This window comes from Diabrotica virgifera, chromosome 6 (assembly GCF_917563875.1).
Source record: "Diabrotica virgifera virgifera chromosome 6, PGI_DIABVI_V3a".
NCBI lineage: Eukaryota > Metazoa > Arthropoda > Insecta > Coleoptera > Chrysomelidae > Diabrotica > Diabrotica virgifera.
The window spans coordinates 117,194,952-117,221,933 of NC_065448.1; the positions used below are offsets into that span (position 1 = coordinate 117,194,952).

Consider the following 26,982-nt stretch of genomic DNA (forward strand, 5'->3'; position numbering starts at 1 on the left):
TTCCCGATAAAAATAAAAATATTCCAGAGGATTTAAAAAAGCCTAACGATCTAAATAATTTTTTTATAAAATCTGTTCCTAATAAAAAACCACCCCAACATCTTTTAAATTTTTATAATAATAATAGATTACTCAATGAAAACTTTAAATTTAAGGAAATTAATGACTTGTTTGTTTTTAAGACCATATCAGATATAAAAACGAATGCGAGAGGGTGTGATGGTATAAATATTAAATTAATTAAACTTTGTTGTCCTCATATCGTACCTTACATTACACATATTATAAATTATTGTTTAACAGAGAATGTCTGTCCGGCGATGTGGAAGAGGGCAGTTGTGAGGGTATTGCCGAAGAAACAAAATCCAAAAGAAATGAAAGACTTGCGAGGTATCAGTATTTTACCTACTTTATCCAAAGTATTGGAAAGAGCTATGGAAATTCAAATAAAGGAATATATACAAAAATTTTCTCTTTTACCTGACGTTCAATCTGGATTTCGCAAAGGCTTTAGTTGCACAACTGCACTTTTGCATATTGTCGATGACATACTTACGGCTATAGATGACAGAAAATGTACTATATTGATTTTATTAGATTTTAGCAGAGCTTTTGACACTATTAACCATGAAATAATGATAAGCATTTTAAAGTATTTAGGATTTTCCTATGATGCGTTGTTACTTATAATAAGCTATTTGGAAGGGCGACAACAGCATGTTAATATAGAAGGTCAAAATTCAAACTCTTTGAATATTAATTTAGGAGTTTCACAAGGCTCAATATTGGGTCCTTTATTATTTTCTCTATATACTTCTAATCTTCTCTCTAAGCTTCAGTCATGCCAAGCTCATTTATATGCTGATGACACTCAGCTCTACTACAGTTTCCCAATCGAAAATTTAAAAAACGCTAATGATCTGATTAATGCCGATTTAAAAAGATTTGTAGAAGCTGCTTTAAACCATTGCCTATGCATCAATTCCAGTAAATCAAACATATTAATATTTGGGCCAAAAAATTAAAGGGAATTAGTTTTACCATCAATTCAAATCCAAATTCAGGATTCAATTCTTGATGTTGTTGATGTGGCAAAGAATTTGGGTGTATTAATGGATTCAGAGTTAAGATTCGAAAAACATATAAATAAATTGATACAGCGTGCCTACGCTTCAATTAAGATTATATACGGTAATCGACATTTTCTACCATTTAATGTTAAGAAAGTTTTGTGTGAATCTCTTGTACTTTCAAATTTTAATTATGCTGACGCTCTTTACGGTCCTAATTTAGCCACTCACTACAAGAATAAAATTCAAAAAGTTCAAAATTCCTGTCTAAGACTCATATTTGGCATTCGAGAAGACAAAGGGTTTCACATAAAATTAAGGAAATTGAGTGGCTGAATATGGAAAATAGAAGGGTACATCATACAGTCTGTCTTTATCATAAAATAATTCTAACAAAAAAACCGTCTTATCTTCATCGTAAAATCACGTATCGAACGGACATACACAACTTAAATATTAGATATAAAGGTTTGCTGGCAATACCGAAATTTAAAACAGAGATATTTAGAAGGTCTTTTAGGTATCAGGTATGTCATTTGTATAATTCATTACCATCAACAATAAAAGTATTAAACAATGGGCAGTTTAAATCCAAATCTAGAGACTATTTGTTTATTTCTCAATCATAATTTTGGTTCTGGACGAACATAATGCTCGAGCTCGAATAAATTGGTAAATGAAACGAAATTATTGTTGTTTTTATAATGGCACTATATAGATAAGTTTTTTTTTTCTTTTTCGGGTTAAGTGGAAGAACATTTTCTGTAAATGGCGACATTTCAGAAAATGAACTTCGCCCTTTATTTCTGAAAATAATATATTATGTTTTATATAAAAATGTACATTTCTATATTGAAGAAATAATAAAGACGATATTATTATTATTATTATTATTATTATTATTATATATTGAATAATACTGGCGATACACAGCATCCTTGCCTTAGACCTTTAGTGGCCAGGAAACCTTTTGATATTTTATTTCCGCTTTTAATTTTGGATGTCGAGTTTCTATATAGTTCTTTGAGTGCCTGTATAATAGATACATTTATGCTGGTCTTTTCTAGTACTTCCCAAAGTCTATTGATGGGGACCGTGTCATATACCTTCGTTAGATCTACCATGAGTAAATGCAACTCTTGGCCTCTTGACATCCTTTTTTCTATTACTTGAGTTATAGAGAAAATGTTGTCTATTTTTGATCTACCTGCCCTAAAGCCGCTTTGTTCCTCTGATTCGTATGGATGGTACTCTTCACATATTAGATCTTTTAGAATTCTTCCGTACAATCGACTTAGTGTACTAGTTACGGTAATACCTCTGTAGTTATTTGGATCTTGTTTACTACCTTTCTTATGTATAGATGTTATCCATCCTTCTTTCTTTTTATTCTCTTTATTTTATTTACACCACTTATTTAATTTATTAATAGTTACAAATGACTCAAACTAACACATCTAATTTATTTACAAACTCAAATTTATGATTTTACTAACTAAAACATAATAATTCTGATAACTAATACATTCCAAAATCCACGGCGAACAACTCGATTCGGATACAATAATTATTACGTGTCGATAACTGACTGGCCTGCTGATGAATCAGCCATCCTTATATACTTCGGTAGCGCTCGTCCCGAATGCCGTGGTAAGGACTCGTATTCTCTGGTAACGCCGAGAAGCTTCGGAAAGAAATAGGCGGGGTTGTGAGCGGTCTATTATAAATAGTGTCACAGTATGTTAAGTACCTACCTATGTATATGTTATAAGATAATTCAAACTAATGTTAATAACATTCGAGGATACCTTCCTTTTTTGACGAAATGCCCCTGAAGATGCTCTAGGAGCGAAAGTATACTTGGGTAAGATTTAATAAAACTCAGTGCTCGATATCTGCCTTTTATTTCCGTAAATTTAATATAATTGAGCATTTAACCACTTCCTATTTTACAAACACTAAGCACTACAAACTACAAACTAATAGAAAATATTCATCACTGTCTAAATCTGAAAATGCAGTGCTGCTCTTAGAACAATTCGCTTGTTCGTCTATTGTATTTATAATTTACACATTGTATTTATATTTATTTCTAATCACAGAATATGTATAATTAAAAATTCACTATTAATATTCAGAAAATTCAACTCCCACAGAACCGCCTATGTAAATGAACGTGTATGCTACTCTTATTGGAACGAGGTAAAGAATAACTGGTTTTTTTGTAACCTAACCTTTTTATCTATGGATTCGTGATTTTTACTAATTTTTACTATTGAAAAACATGTTTTTTGATATTTTTATGACGGTAATAATCGATAGGTCGACAAAATTCACGGTTTTTATGGCCATAGCAGACCAATTCTGCTATAGAGAAGCACAAATAAATGTAGTTATCATACATTCCGTGATTTCTTATGAGAAAACGCAAATTAAGCAGGTAGTTTTCGTGGGCCGCTGTGTACATTTAAATTTGAGGTGATTCCGCCTTTAAACGATGATACCACTCTTCTCATTTGAGGAATTTTAGCCGAAATAGATGAAAGCTGATTCTAGAAGAGGCAATACCCATCAGAGGTTGTAGAGCCAATGATGATGATGAATAATAATTAAGTCATGTTTTATTTTTTCTAATTTGTTATTAAAAAGGGAAAATATTCTGCAGCGACCACGGGATAATAGAAAACATATTCGAAAAAAACAGTATTTATAACTGGTAATCATTCCAAACTTAGTGATTTTATCGTTCAACTAAACTGCACGCCAAAATTAACGCATAATTTTAAAATTATAATTTCAGTTATAGTGAAAACATTTTTGTTTGTTCTTTTGTGCTTTAAGGCTGCATTTAGAACATCTTAAATAAAAAACTTTTCTTTTTTTACAAAAAAATTATTGGAATAAATAATATAACATCATAAATCTAAAAATCTAAACAACCATCGTATCTAAACGAACTAACATCATAAATAAATGAGAGAATTGAAATTTTTAAAGTTTAAGAAAGTACTTGTACCGAGTATTGCCTCCTCTGGCATTTATTACTGCTTGACAACGATCTCTCATGGTCAGAATTACCGTTTTTATCTCTTCTTCATCAGATTGATCCCAAATTTCAACTAACCGCAAAAACAGTTTAAGTGTTTAATGCATTAGTTGGTTGTCGTAGTTATCTCCCTAATGATGTCCCAAACATGTTCTATTGGGTTGAGGTCAAGACTTCGCGCAGGCCAATCCATGGTAGAAATTTCAACCTCCTGACGATATTGCCGCACAATTCTTGCCATGTGTGGCCCGACATTATCTTGCGTAAGCATGAAATTATCCCAATAAATGGTGCAAATGGCACGACATGCTCTAAAATGTCTGTAATATACCTATGTGATCTCAAGAATATTCAAGGTACCATCAATCCATGGCAAGAATTTCAATCTCCTGACGATATTGCCTCACAATTCTTGCCTTGTGTGGCCTGACATTATCTTGTATAAGCATGAAATTATCCCCAATAAATGGTGCAAGTGGCACGACATGCTCTTCTAAAATGTCTGTAATATACCTGTGTGATGAAAGCCCGCGATGTATTCTAATTAACTCCGTACGAGCCTTCATATTAATCCCATCTCACCCATTACCGAGCCGCCACCATGCTGTACAGTCTCTACGGTATTACACTGTGCTTAGCGTTCCCCAGGCCTATCGTCAGAAAAAAGACAGTACATTCCTTGATTTATCGGTGAACAACATTCTTCCCCAATCGTCCTTATTCGAAACAACATGTTCACGAACAAAATGCAATCTTTGCCTTTGACACAGACAATAAAAAAATTCAGAACTCGTCAATTACAGGCGAAAATAAGTTCAATTTTGTTACTTGGGGGTTTTTGGGGTTGCTGAAAATGAATATGATGTAGGAATTGATCTCCGGAGTACCTGGTGCCCAGGGTACCTACTGTTTACCCCGGGTTCTTTAGTTTTCGACAAATTCATTAAAAAATTAGCCAAAAATCATTACTCGGTGGTTTTTGGACTCGTTGAAAAAGAGGATGACATTGAAAATTAATTCCAGAGTACCTGGTGCCTAGGATACCTACTTTTTACGTCAACTTCTGTAATTTTCGTTATACAATCAGTCCAACCTCTAAACTTGGAAGTTATTGGATTCATCGAAAGTAAATTTCTGAATGTTAATGGTCTTCAAGATATGTAATACAGATTGCAGTTGGTTTTAATGCGAATTCTTTGATTTTTTTATTATAAAAATATAAAATAAAATAAAAATATAAAAATATAGATGTTTATATTTCAATATTTTCTTCCTCTTCTTTTTCGTTTTCCAATGGATTTATTAGACTATCTGTATTACTACAATTTACTCCTGCACAATTTTTACATGAAACGGAGCATTTAAGGCCATGTTTCCTACGCCCACATGAATTTCTGCAGTCCGTCTTGCAACTACAGAATATCAAATTTATTATACTGGGTGGACCATGCATTTGAGTCATTTTTATGGGAATTAACGATTTATCAATTCCCATCCTCACTGTTTTGGATCCAAACTGTCTTTACCTTCTCCATACCTCCAACTTTGGACTTGGAAGTAAATCCTTTTTAAATGTTGGGTGAGGCATCTACAGCAGAAAGTATTTTAATAACAGAAACTTTTTTAATTTTTAAAAATTGCCATTAGATACATTATCTATCTATACATTTCAGTTAACTGATTAGTACTCAATAGAAATTCCTCCGGTATTTTAGGTTGTCTAAAACTTATTGTATCTTAACTTATCTTATCTTAACTAACTTATCTCATCAACTCCTTCATTTAAAATTTTCTGCATGGCAGGAGACAAAGGATACTGTCTCTGCTTAGTTGGCTTATTGTCTGCTGTATCAATATTATGCGTATACAAATGAGTTCTACCAATAGAATCCACTGGACCTATTTCCTTAAATAATTTCATCACAGAATCGAGTTTCAAAATAGGTATAAAATCTAGAACATCTATTACCCTATTATTTAATAAGGGCATTTGGCCACCTGGTGTAAACATTAAATGGTCTATCGAATCTTCATATTCCGAACAAACGCTTTCATCTGAGTCACATAAGAATCCGAAGAATATCAGAAGTCCTATTAGCCTGGAAAATTCAAATAGCAGTTTATGCAACAACAAAGATGAAGTTCAGAGCACAAACATACAAACAGACAAACAGGCCATCGAAATTTGCAAAACTAAGAATCCGTTCCATACCCATATTAATTTCATTAAGAAAGATACTATAGAACCATCGACTAATCTCGATCCATTGACCCCACCAAGAGTTAGATTAACCAATAACTCTAATAGTCGATATCTTTTAGCCAGACTAAGGGAACCGGATATCTTCAAGGCCATTAAACTGCATCTTGCTTATTTACACGACCAACCTGCATCAGTATTTTATGATGGGTATACCAACACAAGTGTTAAATTGTTTCTGGCTTCCGAAGGACTTCCTAAAAAGAGTGAAGATCTACGAAAAATTCTTCTAGATTTTAATGATGCTTATGGAATTGGTGCAGATGAGGTAGACGCTCATCTTGCTGCTTTTAGGTCTTTTCTAACTTCGGAAAGAATTATTCACCTGCAAAAATCAAGGGAATGCCACCGAAACTACTATTCCGCTGCCTCTCCAAGACGAAATTTTTAAACATCACGACGTGTTCTGAGGGACTATAATCCTCAAATTATCTTAGTGATAACAACTTTAGCATGGTTCTGATTAATATTCGTTCTATAAGATATAAAACTTATGAATTATTTCTGTTTCTAGAGGAATTAGGGTTTCCACCGATAGTTGCGGTTACTGAGCACTGGCTTGAAGTCAACGAGCCTTTTTTTGTAGAAAAATATTCCACTATTGCTAGGTATGACCGTCCAAGTTCAGCTCATGGAGGCACCCTAATTCTTTCTACAAATAATGATTTTTCTCTGGTAACAAAATATGACTTTCTATTAAGTGAAGCATTCTTTGAGTTTTCCTTAGTTTACAGTAAGAACCTTAATCTTTATATTATTTGCATTTATAGATCACCTGACTCTTCCGTGGAACTATTTTTTCAGAACCTGCTTAATTTGTTAGATGACCTGCCCCATAAAAGCAGAAAAATTTTATGCGGGGACTTCAACATTAATTATGCTGCTGCTTGTGCTACACAAATATCCCTGGTCAACATGTTTGAATCATATGGTCTATCAATGCACATTGATTCTCCTACAAGGATTACAAAAACTTCATCTACCATAATTGATTATATTGTCTCAGATTTCTCACCCCTTGATGTCTGCGCTACAACTGTTAATGCTATCTGATCATGAAGCGGTTTATACGAAGTTTAACATCTTTAGCAAGTCCTCCTCGAAAACTCGACGTTTAGGCAGGATTCTTCCGGTCGGAACTTTCGTAAATTCCAAAATTTATGCTTAACCTCTGAGTGGCACTTTCCTTCCATGGACGTCGATTATAATTTCAGAGATTTTTTGAATAAGCTGGTCTGTATCTTCAATAAAGCATTTCCTTTAATCACAATTAAGCAAAAACATCGCAAACCCTGGACTACCAAAGGTGTCCGCATATCAGCCAAAAACATGCGTTCACTACTGTATATCAACAAATTTACTACCAACGTCTCTGTTACTGAATATATCACCAAGTACAGGGCAATCTATTTAAAACTTATAAAATTGGCTAAAAAATTGTATTATCAAAATCGTCTCAGAAGCTCCAAAAGTGTTGCAAAAGAAACTTAGTCCATAATAAACGATCTTCGAAATAAAACTCACACAGCTCAAACATTTTCCCTTCCAGACCCAGAAAATCTAAATGAATATTTTGTTAATGTGAGTAAAAATATAACATCAACTATTGTGTCACAACAAGATCCCATTTCCTATCTCCCTAATTCAGGAAAGGTTTCGAATTCATTCTTTATAAGACCGGTTGGTAAATCTGAACTGATCCAAACAATCAATAGTATCAAAAGCAAATCTTCCTGTAGTACCGATGGACTATCCATAAAAATTTCCTCAAATCTCCCAGACAATGTGTTGGGAGTCCTCATCTCTCTAATAAATGATTCTTTTGAGAAAGGTAAATTTCCAGAGTGCCTAAAGACGGCCAACATTATTCCTCTTCATAAGGGTGGAGAAAAATCTATTGCCTGCAATTATAGACCTATTGCATTACTACCGGTACTCTCCAAAATTATTGAAAGACTCCTAAAGCCCGACTTATGTCCTTTCTCGTTGATAACAAGATTTTATCACAAAATCAGTTTGGATTTTTAAATAATAAATGTACCACCGATGCCATGTTTTCTGTACTACATGAGGTTTATCAAGCATTAAACAATAATCTCCACACTGCCACTGTTTTTTGTGATTATGCCAAAGCTTTTGATTGTGTAAATCACGACATTTTGATAAAAAAACTAGATTTCTATGGAATTCGAGGTATTTCTTTGAACTGGTTTCAATCTTACTTGGAAAATAGGAAACAACTGGTTAGAGCAAATGATACAGACTCTAGTCTCAAAAATGTTGTATGTGGGGTACCGCAAGGTTCAGTATTGGGTCCTCTACTTTTCCTTATCTTTATTAATGACATCACTAGTTTAAAAATCGATGGAAAAGTTTTTCTTTTTGCTGACGATACCAGTATCACTTGGAGCAACTCAAATATCGCAACTCTTCATGCTACTATAACTTCTGATCTACTCACAATAAAATCCTGGTCAGATTCTAATTTACTCTCTTTTAACGTAGATAAAACAGTAGCATTACCCTATAAAGGAACTCTTCAACCCTTACCTCTTCATAACAGCCAGATCAGTATCGTTGATTCTGTAAAGTTTCTTGGTATTTTTTTAGATAGCAACCTTAAATGGTCCCTTCATATCGATGTGTTAAGCAAGAAACTATCCTCAGCTTGCTTTGCAATAAGATCTGTCTCTAAGGAAATGGATTTAGCCTCTTCCAAAATAACATACTTTTCATTGTTCGAGTCCCATCTTCGATATGGTCTGCCTTTTTGGGGTTTTGGTACAGCTGCCCAATCCGATGTTATTTTTAAATTGCAAAAAAGAGCAATCAGATATCTGTTTGGCCTCAGAAGAACAACACGTTGCAGAAGCTACTTCAAAGATCACAGAATTCTAACATTACCTTCTTTATATATTTTAGAAACTGTTTGCTTAATTCGTAAACATCTACATGTTTTTCCAGAAAGACCTAGACATGACTATTCCACCAGAAATTCTACTTTTGACATCTATTTACCGATCCCGTCCAGTGAGTTAATAAAGAAATCTATATTATATTCTGCAAAAAAACTATACAACCATCTCCCTCTACAACTTAAATCCGCAACATCTTTCCCCAAGTTCCGTAAAATGACTAAAGCCTATTTATCTGAAAGACCATAGTATTCAATAGCAGAGTTTCTTAACCAATAACTAAGAAATTACAGTATTGTTATGTATAAGTAGAATCTTAATCTATATTTGAGTGTCATATGCAGCAGCATAACTTATTAAATTTCTTAAGGTAGATTACGCAATTTGCAATTTTTTTTTAATTTTGCAATAGATTGTTTCTGATTTTTATTTGACTTTATTATGTTTTATTTATATTGACGATTTGTATAATTTTAGTAAATTGTATTTGTTATTGTTTTTATTTATGATTCTTGTAAGCTTTGCATATAAAATTGTTAAATTTTTCATGACAATAAAGCATATTTCTATTCTATTCTATACTCGAGTTGAACAGATTGAGATGGTGTAAGGCTGTGTTTGTCACTAATAGTGTTGACAACACATGTAGAAAATAACATTGAACAATCAATCAGAATTAAAGGTAAAATTTGAAAAATCTAAAATAAGTTTAAAAATTCTTACAAAGTCCATACCTAGAACCATTTTCTGAGAAATAGAGGGTACCACCTAAAATTTCAATAGATGTGTACAACCTTGCAAAGATACGGGTAAATTAACATAACCGATAGTATTTTGAAGACTACCATCAGCTGTTGTTAAACAAATAGAAACATCATAATTTAAGGTTAGCTTACACTTCTTCAATAAATACAATGATGATGAACCTAGGATACAAACGTTGCTACCTGAATCTAAAAGTGCGGAAATGACCTCTCCATCTACTGAAATGGATATGTATGGACGATTATCAGAACCGTGCTTGTCCAGTAACGGATTAGTTGCTAGTTTCTCAGAAGGCAAGGTAGGAACTAAAGTTAAACTATTATCCAAAGACAAATTATTACTCAACGAAATAATAGACTCATCATCAGAATCGTTAATTTTTGAAAAATATGTAGGTAATAAGTTAGATACAGTTTTCTCTATATTATTTTTTTAATTAAATTTAGATAAGGAGACTTTTTATTATTATTAGGCACCAATAAATTAGCAGAATGGTGGACGTTATTGTTGTCCAAGTTACTCTGAGGTAGGTCTACTGTTGTGATTCCTTTTTCAGAAGTTTTCCTGGAATGTGTTTGTCTTTTCTGGTCGGTGTTTCTGTGCTCGACGTAGACGGGACTGGTGGGTTGGTGTTGACACCAGACTGCTCGTTTTTTGAACAGCGACTACAATTACGCTTATACACATCTTTCTTACCGCAACGATGGCAGAATATGGTGCGTCCCTCCTCACACTCCGGGAATGAATGTCCTTTAAGTCCACAATTCCAGCAAATTATTTGTAAAGATCTTGTTTCACGGGTTCTTTTATGAAACGTAGGTTGTTGAGTCCTTACAGTAGACATAGACAAAGCTGATTCTATTCCTCTACAAAATTTTGTTAAATCAGCAATAGTGTTCACCTCTTGCAAAACTAAGGCCTTAATGTAGTCTGGAAGAAGACCTCTTCTTATCTCCGAAACAATTTCCTGTTCATCTACCTTCCTCGGAAGCCTGTGGAAAAGTGCTTCAAAATTTGAAATAAAAGTAGTAACCGGTTCTCTAAAACTTTGCTTTGTAGAACGTATTTGATCCCATAAGCTACGTTCATAATCTTCAGGCAAATAGGTATTTTTGAGAGCTGTAACAAGTTCTGGCCAACTCTGAAAAGACTTCTTAATAAAGTTATTGTGCCACCAAACAAACGCAGAACCTTCAAAAAGGTCTCCAGCAGACAGAAACAAATCCTGGTCCGTACATCCTCTTGAAGCTTTTAGTGCTTGGATTTGTTCCAGAAACGGAATAATTTCTTCTCGACCGGAAAACTTTTTATTTCCCCATTTGTAAATAGGGACGGATTTAACACCAATTCTAAAAGATTTTGATGAAACATGCGTAGAAGCGGTTTGGGGAAGCATTTCATCATTAGTGTCATCTCGCAAGTCCAGTTGAATTTTCTCAGCCAAATTCCTTCTAATTTGACGAGGTTTTTCCTAATATCTCGCTTTAATTTGAATTCATCATCATTAGTAGCATTCAATTTGGAAATCCTACCAGACAAATGCGTTAACCTATCCGTTAACTGCTTATATTCTAATGATTTCCTTGTGGCAGTGAAATTGTTTATAATTGTATCCAAGTCCTTTAAAGTTGCTGTTGCTCCGTTGTAATCTTCTTGGAATGGCAAGTCCTTCGAGGCAGATGAAAAGCTACGATTAGAAGCTTCCTGTGCTAAGAGGCCAAGAAGAAACTCTTTTTTTTCTTCCTCCTTATCTGGCACATCAACATCTCTTGCAAGGATTTCATAAGTCAGTTCCTCAGTTTTTAAATGACTTGGATTAAACGACAGAGACATATTGATAAGTAATAAATTCAAAAGGTAATAATAAATAGGTGTACTAAACGCAAAGGCATATAGGGCTATAAGGTAATATCAAAAAGATAATTAAATAAGTGCAGCACAACTATTATGCATGTACTTCAAGCCTACTATCACCTTAAAATTAGAAATGCATCAAAAATATTTTTGTGAAAAAAAAAACAAGATATTACCAACTGGTGTTCAACAATATTCAATGCAATCTAAGTGATATAAAAAATGTAATAAATAATCAATATTAATGAAAGCAAAATATAAATTAAATCCTTCGATTGCCATTAAAAACTATATATGTATATATATATATATATATATATATATATATATATATATATAGTTTTATATATATCCGTATATATATATACATATATATATATATATATATATATATATAAATAGAAATATTTTTATTCCTGGGTTTTTCGGTCTAAATAAATGAAACACTATTCTTGCTTAAACGTTTCGGCTATTTGCCATTTTCAATAAGCACTTTAATGATTATAACATTACACTTTTTACAATATATTTTCACATACACGTTCTATATTTTAATATTCACAAAAATGTATGCTTCATTCTCGAGATGTTAACAGAGAATGAAAAAATTAGCCCTGTCAGGCTAGGCTGGCACCATATGTTAGACACTTCAAAACGTTCTTAGGTCGTAAATCAAGATTACGTATATTATAAAGGAGATCAAATTACACATAGGAAAAAAAAATTAAATTAACATTCACTATTTAGAGAAAAGAAAGAATATTTTGTAAGGGTGATTTGAGTTTGCGAACACAAAATATGAATACTGAAATGATATGTATTTTTTGTATTATTATAGAATTTAGACTTGGACGATAAAAAAAGGGGGTATATATGTAAGTAGTAATATTTATAATAGAAGTAATTGGCTCGTGAGAATAGTATCGGAGAATTTTGAAAATAAGCTGGATTGATATTGATATGAAACCAAGACGATCATGTAAAAAGGAAAACGAACAAACAAAATGACATATTAAACATAATTGACATAAGGAACTGAGGTATCTGATCGACGTGAAAAATGAGATATGTATGCGTTGTTGTAGATAATTATACAGGGACAGATAACGGACAGAAAAAACATATAACTATGTCGATGAGATATATCCTGGATAAACAAAATGGAACACTGGTATAATTGTAAGCTTTATTGAGTTGCTTATAGATAGTAGCATCAGAAAAGAAATGTGAATTTAGCCATGTTGACGGCCACCTTTTTGGTAAAGACAGCACTTGAAAAAATAAATAAATAAAAAATACTAAGAAAGACCGTATTTAAAATATCTGCCAATGCAGCTTATTTTCAAAATTCTCCGATACTATTCTCACGAGCCAATTACTTTTATTATAAATATTACTACTTACATATACCCCCTTTTTTATCGTCCAAGTCTAAATTCTATAATAATACAAAAAATACATATCATTTCAGTATTCATATTTTGTGTTCGCAAACTCAAATCACCCTTACAAAATATTCTTTCTTTTCTCTAAATAGTGAATGTTAATCTAATTTTCTTTTCCTATGTGTAATTCGATCTCCTTTATAATATACGTAATCTTGATTTACGACCTAAGAACGTTTTGAAGTGTCTAACATATGGTGCCAGCCTAGCCTGACAGTGCTAATTTTTTCATTCTCTGTTAACATCTCGAGAATGAAGCATACATTTTTGTGAATATTAAAATATAGAACGTGTATGTGAAAATATATTGTAAAAAGTGTAATGTTATAATCATTAAAGTGCTTATTGAAAATGGCAAACAGCCGAAACGTTTAAGCAAGAATAGTGTTTCATTTATTTAGACCGAAAAACCCAGGAATAAAAATATTTCTATTTAAAAATTCACGGTCAGGAAATAACAAACTATATATATATATATATATATATATATATATATATATATATATATATATATATATATATATATATATATATATATACGGAATTCTGAGGTTATTGGGATATGCAGCGGTGAAATAAGTGTACTCTTTTAACTAAGTTTCAAGCTTTCGAAAATGTTTATTTTCATCATCAGGAATAACTGAAATAAAGTGCTACTGTTAGTACAGCATCCTCGAAAACATACAGTACACGGTGTAAAGGTTTAAAAACTTACGTTATTGAGATTTGCTTTCCGTGGATGTTATACTCACAGGTGACAAATTCACGCACCACTCATTGATTGAGTCAAATATTAAAAAATACATGGTGTAAAAGACCAAATTGACAAATTATTTTCTACACTAACACATAAGAAAAAGACAATTAAAAAGGTTTACATGCCACGTGTGCCGGCAAGTGTGAAATGTGAGGTTAGAAGTCAATGTCATTCCTGGACATACGCAAATGACACCACTTCTTCTTTTTTCTTTGTCTTATGTAGTACTAATACTTTAAGAATACACATCAAAAATTTACCAGAGTTTTGTTTGAAGTTAAAAACCAAAATTATAAATAATTTACATTTCAATGTACTGAAAGCTGGAAACTTTACAATGAATCAGTTGATAAGACATCATTGAAATGAGGATAGTTGTCCAAACATAATAGATATGAGTAAATAGAGCTTAATTGATTTATGTCACTCCTTTTGTTCATTGCATTAGAATTCTGCGAAATGAAAGCCATCTCTAAGAACAGTCTTTTAGTATAGTTGGATTCAGAAGCTAAAACTCTGACCGATTCGTAATTCATTTTGTGATGTTCTTTATTAACATGTTCGGCAAGAGCAGATCTTTCAGGATATAATCTGCTATCACTGCGGTGACTAACTAAACGACTACCTAAATTGCGTGCGGTTTGTCCAACATATACCAAATTACAGTTGTTACAGGGAATCTGGTAGACAACGTTAGAACAATCCCTAATGTCACTCTTGTCCTTAACCTTTGAAAATATAGATCGTGAAGTTAAAGATGTTTTAAAGGCTATTTTCAAGTTAGGGATGTCTTTAAACAGTCTAGCCAGTCTGGGTGTTATGCCTTTCACGTATTTTAAAGAAGTATATAAACAATTGGCATTTTGTTCTCCGCTTGTAACAGTAATTTGCAACTCATCATTATGGCGTATTATGTCAGGGGTCAAACTGAATAATATCTTGGTGACTAGGTGTTTTGGATAAGAGTTGTCGATAAAAAGGTTAGACAGGATTCTCAGGTTCTTCTGATGGCAAGAAGGATCACTGATAGCTATGATTCTAGCCTTCATTTGCTTAATCAAGTTGATTTTTATTGAGTGTCGATGATATGACCAATAGTTAAGAAAACGTCCAGAACTATGAGGTTTTCTATGCCAGTCAATTCTCAGGGAGTTGTTATGGGTTCTAATGAACCGGGTATCAAGAAAGGGGACTGAGCATAGATCATCCTCATGTTCAATTGTGAACTGTAATAGAGGGTCATAACTATTGAATACTTGCAAAATTTCAGCTGATCTATTGCTAGGAATAGCGAGGATTAAGTCATCCACATACTTTTTAACAAAAGGAATATAGAAGGACAATTCTGGGATCACCATATCCAGTAAATGATCCATCACATAACAGGCCAGAATGGGAGAGATAGTACCTCCCATAGGAGTCCCTTGTGTTTGTCTAAACACAGTATTATTAAATGTGAAATAGGTGTTGTTAAAAAGAAAGGAGATGAGTTTTTTGAAAGATTCCAAGCTAATATTGCAATGAGAACTAATAAAATTCCAATTGTTTTCAACAGCTATTAAGGCTGCATCTAGATGTACATTAGTGAACAAAGAGACTACATCCAGACTGATAATAACATAGCCCTCAGGTAACTGATAGTTGTTAAAGCTGTTAAAGACATCAAAAGAACTTTTTACGTCATATTCATTAGAGACATATGCATTGGTCAAAATCTCAGTCAAAAAAGATGCTAATAAATTAGTAGGTGAACCAATGCATGCAACAATGGGACGTACCGAAAGCTGTGGTTTATGAATCTTAGGTAAAGCGTAAAACTTGGGTATGACACCCTTATACCCTGTTAATTTTTTCTTTGTATCATCATCTATTTGTCCCGAACTGCATAATTCCTTGATGAGGTTATTGCATTTAGTTTGAACAGTATTAGTTGGATCTCTGTTCAATCTCTCATATATGTTATCAGAATCTAGCAATTCGAGACATAGATCTAAGTATCTCTGCTTCTCCAGAACTACAGTTACATTACATTTGTCAGAAGGCATGACAATAATGTTAGTGTTTTCACTAAGAAACTTACGAGTTTTATGTAACATAGCTCTGTAGAAGTTAAAGCTACTCTTACTGTTATTTTTATGTACATAATCAGTAATGATGTACGTAGATTTAGCTACTAGTACGTCCCTCAGTTGTGCATCCGTGACAGAGTGCATAATTGTTTCAACGTCAGCCAACATATCCCTGATAGGGATATCTTTCCCTACAATAGGTTCTATACTGAACTTTGGACCCAAAGACAAAAATCGAGAAATATCATCGGGCAAGGTTACATTGGAGAGGTTCTTAATCCAACCCGGTTTTGTCTTTAGTTTCAAGTTCAGTTCTTGATTAAATAATCTATTATATTTGTTAGTATTTACTAATTTGGTTTTATGAAAAGTTTTGTTATATAAAACTTGTTGTTTACTAGAAAAGTTGTTAAAAATGAATTCAGAAGTAAAGTCAATGATGTCTCTTTTAAGTTTAGATAAATTAGACTCTAAATTGTTAATGACTTTAATGCAATTAGAAATTTCTAAATTCAAAATTCTGTTTTCTAACCTGGTAAATTGTAAAGCATCCTTGTTCGACTGGATGTCCTGTCTTTGTAATAATTTAGTGATGGATGAAGTGGAGTGTATGATGTGTGTAGGTGAAATGTTTGATGATCTACATCTTAATAAAAAACATCTTTTATTGTATTCTCTTGCCAATTTTTGTTTAGTCTTTGACCAATCCTTGAGTGCCCGTACAGCGAGGTCACCATAGCGATATGCGATGTTCTGATAAAATCCCATGCCTTAAAAAGAAAAGGAAAAGAAGTCTTTGCTGACAACGTAGAAAACGGAATTCTGAGGTTATTGGGATATGCAGCGGTGAAATAAGTGTACTCTTTTAACTAAGTTTCAAGCTTTCGAAAATGTTTATTTTCATCATCAGGAATAACTGAAATAAAGTGCTACTGTTAGTACAGCATCCTCGAAAACATACAGTACACGGTGTAAAGGTTTAAAAACTTACGTTATTGAGATTTGCTTTCCGTGGATGTTATACTCACAGGTGACAAATTCACGCACCACTCATTGATTGAGTCAAATATTAAAAAATACATGGTGTAAAAGACCAAATTGACAAATTATTTTCTACACTAACACATAAGAAAAAGACAATTAAAAAGGTTTACATGCCACGTGTGCCGGCAAGTGTGAAATGTGAGGTTAGAAGTCAATGTCATTCCTGGACATACGCAAATGACACCACTTCTTCTTTTTTCTTTGTCTTATGTAGTACTAATACTTTAAGAATACACATCAAAAATTTACCAGAGTTTTGTTTGAAGTTAAAAACCAAAATTATAAATAATTTACATTTCAATGTACTGAAAGCTGGAAACTTTACAATGAATCAGTTGATAAGACATCATTGAAATGAGGATAGTTGTCCAAACATAATAGATATGAGTAAATAGAGCTTAATTGATTTATGTCACTCCTTTTGTTCATTGCATTAGAATTCTGCGAAATGAAAGCCATCTCTAAGAACAGTCTTTTAGTATAGTTGGATTCAGAAGCTAAAACTCTGACCGATTCGTAATTCATTTTGTGATGTTCTTTATTAACATGTTCGGCAAGAGCAGATCTTTCAGGATATAATCTGCTATCACTGCGGTGACTAACTAAACGACTACCTAAATTGCGTGCGGTTTGTCCAACATATACCAAATTACAGTTGTTACAGGGAATCTGGTAGACAACGTTAGAACAATCCCTAATGTCACTCTTGTCCTTAACCTTTGAAAATATAGATCGTGAAGTTAAAGATGTTTTAAAGGCTATTTTCAAGTTAGGGATGTCTTTAAACAGTCTAGCCAGTCTGGGTGTTATGCCTTTCACGTATTTTAAAGAAGTATATAAACAATTGGCATTTTGTTCTCCGCTTGTAACAGTAATTTGCAACTCATCATTATGGCGTATTATGTCAGGGGTCAAACTGAATAATATCTTGGTGACTAGGTGTTTTGGATAAGAGTTGTCGATAAAAAGGTTAGACAGGATTCTCAGGTTCTTCTGATGGCAAGAAGGATCACTGATAGCTATGATTCTAGCCTTCATTTGCTTAATCAAGTTGATTTTTATTGAGTGTCGATGATATGACCAATAGTTAAGAAAACGTCCAGAACTATGAGGTTTTCTATGCCAGTCAATTCTCAGGGAGTTGTCAGCAAAGACTTCTTTTCCTTTTCTTTTTAAGGCATGGGATTTTATCAGAACATCGCATATCGCTATGGTGACCTCGCTGTACGGGCACTCAAGGATTGGTCAAAGACTAAACAAAAATTGGCAAGAGAATACAATAAAAGATGTTTTTTATTAAGATGTAGATCATCAAACATTTCACCTACACACATCATACACTCCACTTCATCCATCACTAAATTATTACAAAGACAGGACATCCAGTCGAACAAGGATGCTTTACAATTTACCAGGTTAGAAAACAGAATTTTGAATTTAGAAATTTCTAATTGCATTAAAGTCATTAACAATTTAGAGTCTAATTTATCTAAACTTAAAAGAGACTTTACTTCTGAATTCATTTTTAACAACTTTTCTAGTAAACAACAAGTTTTATATAACAAAACTTTTCATAAAACCAAATTAGTAAATACTAACAAATATAATAGATTATTTAATCAAGAACTGAACTTGAAACTAAAGACAAAACCGGGTTGGATTAAGAACCTCTCCAATGTAACCTTGCCCGATGATATTTCTCGATTTTTGTCTTTGGGTCCAAAGTTCAGTATAGAACCTATTGTAGGGAAAGATATCCCTATCAGGGATATGTTGGCTGACGTTGAAACAATTATGCACTCTGTCACGAATGCACAACTGAGGGACGTACTAGTAGCTAAATCTACGTACATCATTACTGATTATGTACATAAAAATAACAGTAAGAGTAGCTTTAACTTCTACAGAGCTATGTTACATAAAACTCGTAAGTTTCTTAGTGAAAACACTAACATTATTGTCATGCCTTCTGACAAATGTAATGTAACTGTAGTTCTGGAGAAGCAGAGATACTTAGATCTATGTCTCGAATTGCTAGATTCTGATAACATATATGAGAGATTGAACAGAGATCCAACTAATACTGTTCAAACTAAATGCAATAACCTCATCAAGGAATTATGCAGTTCGGGACAAATAGATGATGATACAAAGAAAAAAATTAACAGGGTATAAGGGTGTCATACCCAAGTTTTACGCTTTACCTAAGATTCATAAACCACAGCTTTCGGTACGTCCCATTGTTGCATGCATTGGTTCACCTACTAATTTATTAGCATCTTTTTTGACTGAGATTTTGACCAATGCATATGTCTCTAATGAATATGACGTAAAAAGTTCTTTTGATGTCTTTAACAGCTTTAACAACTATCAGTTACCTGAGGGCTATGTTATTATCAGTCTGGATGTAGTCTCTTTGTTCACTAATGTACATCTAGATGCAGCCTTAATAGCTGTTGAAAACAATTGGAATTTTATTAGTTCTCATTGCAATATTAGCTTGGAATCTTTCAAAAAACTCATCTCCTTTCTTTTTAACAACACCTATTTCACATTTAATAATACTGTGTTTAGACAAACACAAGGGACTCCTATGGGAGGTACTATCTCTCCCATTCTGGCCTGTTATGTGATGGATCATTTACTGGATATGGTGATCCCAGAATTGTCCTTCTATATTCCTTTTGTTAAAAAGTATGTGGATGACTTAATCCTCGCTATTCCTAGCAATAGATCAGCTGAAATTTTGCAAGTATTCAATAGTTATGACCCTCTATTACAGTTCACAATTGAACATGAGGATGATCTATGCTCAGTCCCCTTTCTTGATACCCGGTTCATTAGAACCCATAACAACTCCCTGAGAATTGACTGGCATAGAAAACCTCATAGTTCTGGACGTTTTCTTAACTATTGGTCATATCATCGACACTCAATAAAAATCAACTTGATTAAGCAAATGAAGGCTAGAATCATAGCTATCAGTGATCCTTCTTGCCATCAGAAGAACCTGAGAATCCTGTCTAACCTTTTTATCGACAACTCTTATCCAAAACACCTAGTCACCAAGATATTATTCAGTTTGACCCCTGACATAATACGCCATAATGATGAGTTGCAAATTACTGTTACAAGCGGAGAACAAAATGCCAATTGTTTATATACTTCTTTAAAATACGTGAAAGGCATAACACCCAGACTGGCTAGACTGTTTTAAAGACATCCCTAACTTGAAAATAGCCTTTAAAACATCTTTAACTTCACGATCTATATTTTCAAAGGTTAAGGACAAGAGTGACATTAGGGATTGTTCTAACGTTGTCTACCAGATTCCCTGTAACAACTGGTTTTGGTATATGTTGGACAAACCGCACGCAATTTAGGTAGTCGTTTAGTTAGTCACCGCAGTGATAGCAGATTATATCCTGAAAGATCTGCTCTTGCCGAACATGTTAATAAAGAACATCACAAAATGAATTACGAATCGGTCAGAGTTTTAGCTTCTGAATCCAACTATACTAAAAGACTGTTCTTAGAGATGGCTTTCATTTCGCAGAATTCTAATGCAATGAACAAAAGGAGTGACATAAATCAATTAAGCTCTATTTACTCATATCTATTATGTTTGGACAACTATCCTCATTTCAATGATGTCTTATCAACTGATTCATTGTAAAGTTTCCAGCTTTCAGTACATTGAAATGTAAATTATTTATAATTTTGGTTTTTAACTTCAAACAAAACTCTGGTAAATTTTTGATGTGTATTCTTAAAGTATTAGTACTACATAAGACAAAGAAAAAAGAAGAAGTGGTGTCATTTGCGTATGTCCAGGAATGACATTGACTTCTAACCTCACATTTCACACTTGCCGGCACACGTGGCATGTAAACCTTTTTAATTGTCTTTTTCTTATGTGTTAGTGTAGAAAATAATTTGTCAATTTGGTCTTTTACACCATGTATTTTTTAATATTTGACTCAATCAATGAGTGGTGCGTGAATTTGTCACCTGTGAGTATAACATCCACGGAAAGCAAATCTCAATAACGTAAGTTTTTAAACCTTTACACCGTGTACTGTATGTTTTCGAGGATGCTGTACTAACAGTAGCACTTTATTTCAGTTATTCCTGATGATGAAAATAAACATTTTCGAAAGCTTGAAACTTAGTTAAAAGAGTACACTTATTTCACCGCTGCATATCCCAATAACCTCAGAATTCCGTTTTCTACGTTGTCAGCAAAGACTTCTTTTCCTTTTCTTTTTAAGGCATGGGATTTTATCAGAACATCGCATATCGCTATGGTGACCTCGCTGTACGGGCACTCAAGGATTGGTCAAAGACTAAACAAAAATTGGCAAGAGAATACAATAAAAGATGTTTTTTATTAAGATGTAGATCATCAAACATTTCACCTACACACATCATACACTCCACTTCATCCATCACTAAATTATTACAAAGACAGGACATCCAGTCGAACAAGGATGCTTTACAATTTACCAGGTTAGAAAACAGAATTTTGAATTTAGAAATTTCTAATTGCATTAAAGTCATTAACAATTTAGAGTCTAATTTATCTAAACTTAAAAGAGACATCATTGACTTTACTTCTGAATTCATTTTTAACAACTTTTCTAGTAAACAACAAGTTTTATATAACAAAACTTTTCATAAAACCAAATTAGTAAATACTAACAAATATAATAGATTATTTAATCAAGAACTGAACTTGAAACTAAAGACAAAACCGGGTTGGATTAAGAACCTCTCCAATGTAACCTTGCCCGATGATATTTCTCGATTTTTGTCTTTGGGTCCAAAGTTCAGTATAGAACCTATTGTAGGGAAAGATATCCCTATCAGGGATATGTTGGCTGACGTTGAAACAATTATGCACTCTGTCACGGATGCACAACTGAGGGACGTACTAGTAGCTAAATCTACGTACATCATTACTGATTATGTACATAAAAATAACAGTAAGAGTAGCTTTAACTTCTACAGAGCTATGTTACATAAAACTCGTAAGTTTCTTAGTGAAAACACTAACATTATTGTCATGCCTTCTGACAAATGTAATGTAACTGTAGTTCTGGAGAAGCAGAGATACTTAGATCTATGTCTCGAATTGCTAGATTCTGATAACATATATGAGAGATTGAACAGAGATCCAACTAATACTGTTCAAACTAAATGCAATAACCTCATCAAGGAATTATGCAGTTCGGGACAAATAGATGATGATACAAAGAAAAAATTAACAGGGTATAAGGGTGTCATACCCAAGTTTTACGCTTTACCTAAGATTCATAAACCACAGCTTTCGGTACGTCCCATTGTTGCATGCATTGGTTCACCTACTAATTTATTAGCATCTTTTTTGACTGAGATTTTGACCAATGCATATGTCTCTAATGAATATGACGTAAAAAGTTCTTTTGATGTCTTTAACAGCTTTAACAACTATCAGTTACCTGAGGGCTATGTTATTATCAGTCTGGATGTAGTCTCTTTGTTCACTAATGTACATCTAGATGCAGCCTTAATAGCTGTTGAAAACAATTGGAATTTTATTAGTTCTCATTGCAATATTAGCTTGGAATCTTTCAAAAAACTCATCTCCTTTCTTTTTAACAACACCTATTTCACATTTAATAATACTGTGTTTAGACAAACACAAGGGACTCCTATGGGAGGTACTATCTCTCCCATTCTGGCCTGTTATGTGATGGATCATTTACTGGATATGGTGATCCCAGAATTGTCCTTCTATATTCCTTTTGTTAAAAAGTATGTGGATGACTTAATCCTCGCTATTCCTAGCAATAGATCAGCTGAAATTTTGCAAGTATTCAATAGTTATGACCCTCTATTACAGTTCACAATTGAACATGAGGATGATCTATGCTCAGTCCCCTTTCTTGATACCCGGTTCATTAGAACCCATAACAACTCCCTGAGAATTGACTGGCATAGAAAACCTCATAGTTCTGGACGTTTTCTTAACTATTGGTCATATCATCGACACTCAATAAAAATCAACTTGATTAAGCAAATGAAGGCTAGAATCATAGCTATCAGTGATCCTTCTTGCCATCAGAAGAACCTGAGAATCCTGTCTAACCTTTTTATCGACAACTCTTATCCAAAACACCTAGTCACCAAGATATTATTCAGTTTGACCCCTGACATAATACGCCATAATGATGAGTTGCAAATTACTGTTACAAGCGGAGAACAAAATGCCAATTGTTTATATACTTCTTTAAAATACGTGAAAGGCATAACACCCAGACTGGCTAGACTGTTTAAAGACATCCCTAACTTGAAAATAGCCTTTAAAACATCTTTAACTTCACGATCTATATTTTCAAAGGTTAAGGACAAGAGTGACATTAGGGATTGTTCTAACGTTGTCTACCAGATTCCCTGTAACAACTGTAATTTGGTATATGTTGGACAAACCGCACGCAATTTAGGTAGTCGTTTAGTTAGTCACCGCAGTGATAGCAGATTATATCCTGAAAGATCTGCTCTTGCCGAACATGTTAATAAAGAACATCACAAAATGAATTACGAATCGGTCAGAGTTTTAGCTTCTGAATCCAACTATACTAAAAGACTGTTCTTAGAGATGGCTTTCATTTCGCAGAATTCTAATGCAATGAACAAAAGGAGTGACATAAATCAATTAAGCTCTATTTACTCATATCTATTATGTTTGGACAACTATCCTCATTTCAATGATGTCTTATCAACTGATTCATTGTAAAGTTTCCAGCTTTCAGTACATTGAAATGTAAATTATTTATAATTTTGGTTTTTAACTTCAAACAAAACTCTGGTAAATTTTTGATGTGTATTCTTAAAGTATTAGTACTACATAAGACAAAGAAAAAAGAAGAAGTGGTGTCATTTGCGTATGTCCAGGAATGACATTGACTTCTAACCTCACATTTCACACTTGCCGGCACACGTGGCATGTAAACCTTTTTAATTGTCTTTTTCTTATGTGTTAGTGTAGAAAATAATTTGTCAATTTGGTCTTTTACACCATGTATTTTTTAATATTTGACTCAATCAATGAGTGGTGCGTGAATTTGTCACCTGTGAGTATAACATCCACGGAAAGCAAATCTCAATAACGTAAGTTTTTAAACCTTTACACCGTGTACTGTATGTTTTCGAGGATGCTGTACTAACAGTAGCACTTTATTTCAGTTATTCCTGATGATGAAAATAAACATTTTCGAAAGCTTGAAACTTAGTTAAAAGAGTACACTTATTTCACCGCTGCATATCCCAATAACCTCAGAATTCCGTTTTCTACGTTGTCAGCAAAGACTTCTTTTCCTATATATATATATATATATATATATATATATATATATATATATATATATATATATATATATATATATATATATATATATATATATATATATATATATAGACTGTCATTTGCAGGTTGGGCGTAGATTTACGCTCCTGTTATGTCTATGTCTCGGATGTTGTTTTTTGATGGAATGTGTCTAAAGATATTCAACCTCTCATCTTTACCGATGAGCCCACGGAGGTTGAAGAGGGCGAAACACATTTCTAAGAACTGGTGTTTGGATCTTTGATTCTATTCGAAAAAATTTTTCCCAGCCAGAAATAGTGGATGTGTGAGTTATTCGTAAGGGGATTTTTCCACATTCTCTATTTCATTTGTTTGATTATATATATATATATATATATATATATATATATATATATATATATATATATATATATATATTGATACATGTATCCATGTGACTTCCAAAGTAGATTCTCGTAATACGTTGTTACTTCATATATACCGTTATGACTTCCGATTTCGGAAGTCACAACGTTTTGCCTATATTTTTACGAATTTGGCTACTAGATGGTATCAGAAGGCTTATATTAAAAATTTCGCTGGAAGTCATATCGTATCTAACATACTCATAAGATCAGATTTTAGTTCGACGGTATATCACCAGCGCTAGTGTCCCTCCCGTGCTACTATACAGGTTATGTACACAACGCGTAGCGTCTTCCGTATACCACACCGCTCGGTGTGACTTCCGTTTTTTGGCAACCCTGTGTAACGGTTTCCAGACATTTATCTGTTGTAGATTCGCGGTCCTAATCGTACTTAGTGTTTTGTATGCCTTTTGTTTTTAAAGATGAATAATAGCAGATCTGCTTTACTTTTAAATTTAGCCTTAAATGAAGGTACAATAATTGATTATATATCTCTATAATTATATATTTTCTGTACTTATTTCAATCTATAATATTTACTTACCTATTTACTTATATAAATTCATTTTTCTCCTGTTTTTGTTTACTTCCTTTTTTACAATGAACTTCTAATTTAATCTACACTCACCGGCACGAAAAACGGGCACCCTAAAAAAATGGGTAATTTTTGATGTCTCGTATCTCCCAAACCTTTGGTCCGATTTAAGTAATATTTTTAATATGTTATAGCCTTATTATTTAACAATATAGCTATGATAACATTGTTGATAGACAGGTAAATTTTCATTGTATACCGGGTGTACCAATCAAACTGGGTTTTTATCTCAATTTTCACAACACCCTGTGGAATATTCTAGCCTTTATAAAATATTTAAATTAAAGCCTAACTATAGCTCCAGGTTTTCTTAACATTCTGTTTTTTTATTCATTCGCTTACGTTGGATAATAAAAAAGTTAAGGACTTTAACAACTAGCCATGTTCTTTATCGATACAGGTGTTTCTACATATAAGTGCGACAAATTTTAAGGGGTAATTTCTGCATGAAAAAATAATGATCGTGTGGCAAAATAATTTTATATTTGCAAGCATTTGCGGACGTAGCTTTATCAAGTAAACGATAATTATTTTTTCATGCAGAATTACCCCTTAAAGTTTGTCGCACTTATTTAGAAACACCATGTATTGATAAAGAACATGTTTAATTGTTAAAGACCCTAACTTTTTTATTATCCCACATAAGCGAATGAATAACAAACAGAACATTAAGAAAACCTGGGGCTATAGTTGGGTTTTAATTTCAATATTGTATAAAGGCTAGAATATTCCACAGAGTGTTGTGAAAATTGAAAAAAAAAAAACCAGTTTGATTGGTACGCCCAGTATACAATGATAATTTACCTGTCTAGAAACAATATTATTACAGCGATATAGTTAAAGAATAAGGCTATAACATATTAAAGAAATACTTAAATCGGAGAATAGGTTTAGGAGATACGAGCCATCAAAAATGACCCATTTTTTGGGGTGCCCGTTTTTCGTGCCGGTGAATGTATCTATTAAATAATCTAAATTATTTTTAAAAATCTTATTAAAAGCTTAAATACAAGAAATGTAGGTAAATGTTCTCATTTAACGAAATTTCCGAAAATTGTGTATTTTTTTGACCCAAGTAGGCTGAAAAATCGATTTTATAGTTATTGTTATTTCGAAAGTAATAAAACGTGTAAAAATTACAAAAAAATTTAATGTACAATTACAATTGAATGGAATTAAATACACGATAAAATGAATCAAGAGCGATAAAAAGTTTAAATTAATAAATTCTAGTAATAATATAAAATGCAGTAAACTCTCTCTTAAGGGGGTAGGCGCAAAATCTCTGTCCAATGCTATTTAAATACATTTATTTTTTTCGAATCCTGAGAAAACTAATAAATATTTTTTAAAACATACACCCAGAATGAAAGATAACATTATTAC

General features: G+C 32.9%; 1 protein-coding gene across 1 annotated transcript; it reads right to left on the minus strand.

Moving 5' to 3' along the window:
* Positions 1 to 16,644: 16,644 nt before the first annotated feature.
* Positions 16,645 to 18,345, minus strand: LOC126885979 (uncharacterized). The gene is made up of 2 exons (XM_050652815.1): positions 17,173 to 18,345; positions 16,645 to 17,097 (listed from the first exon to the last, which is right to left on the minus strand). Exon 1 carries the CDS (start codon positions 18,261 to 18,263, stop codon positions 17,547 to 17,549), a length of 717 nt encoding a protein of 238 aa, XP_050508772.1. The 5' UTR covers positions 18,264 to 18,345; the 3' UTR covers positions 16,645 to 17,097; positions 17,173 to 17,546.
* Positions 18,346 to 26,982: the final 8,637 nt, after the last annotated feature.

What these genes read in the sequence shown, in the direction of transcription:
- LOC126885979 (XM_050652815.1), bottom strand. Translation starts at nt 18,263, where the DNA reads ATGAAGGCTAGAATCATAGCTATCAGTGATCCTTCTTGCCATCAGAAG.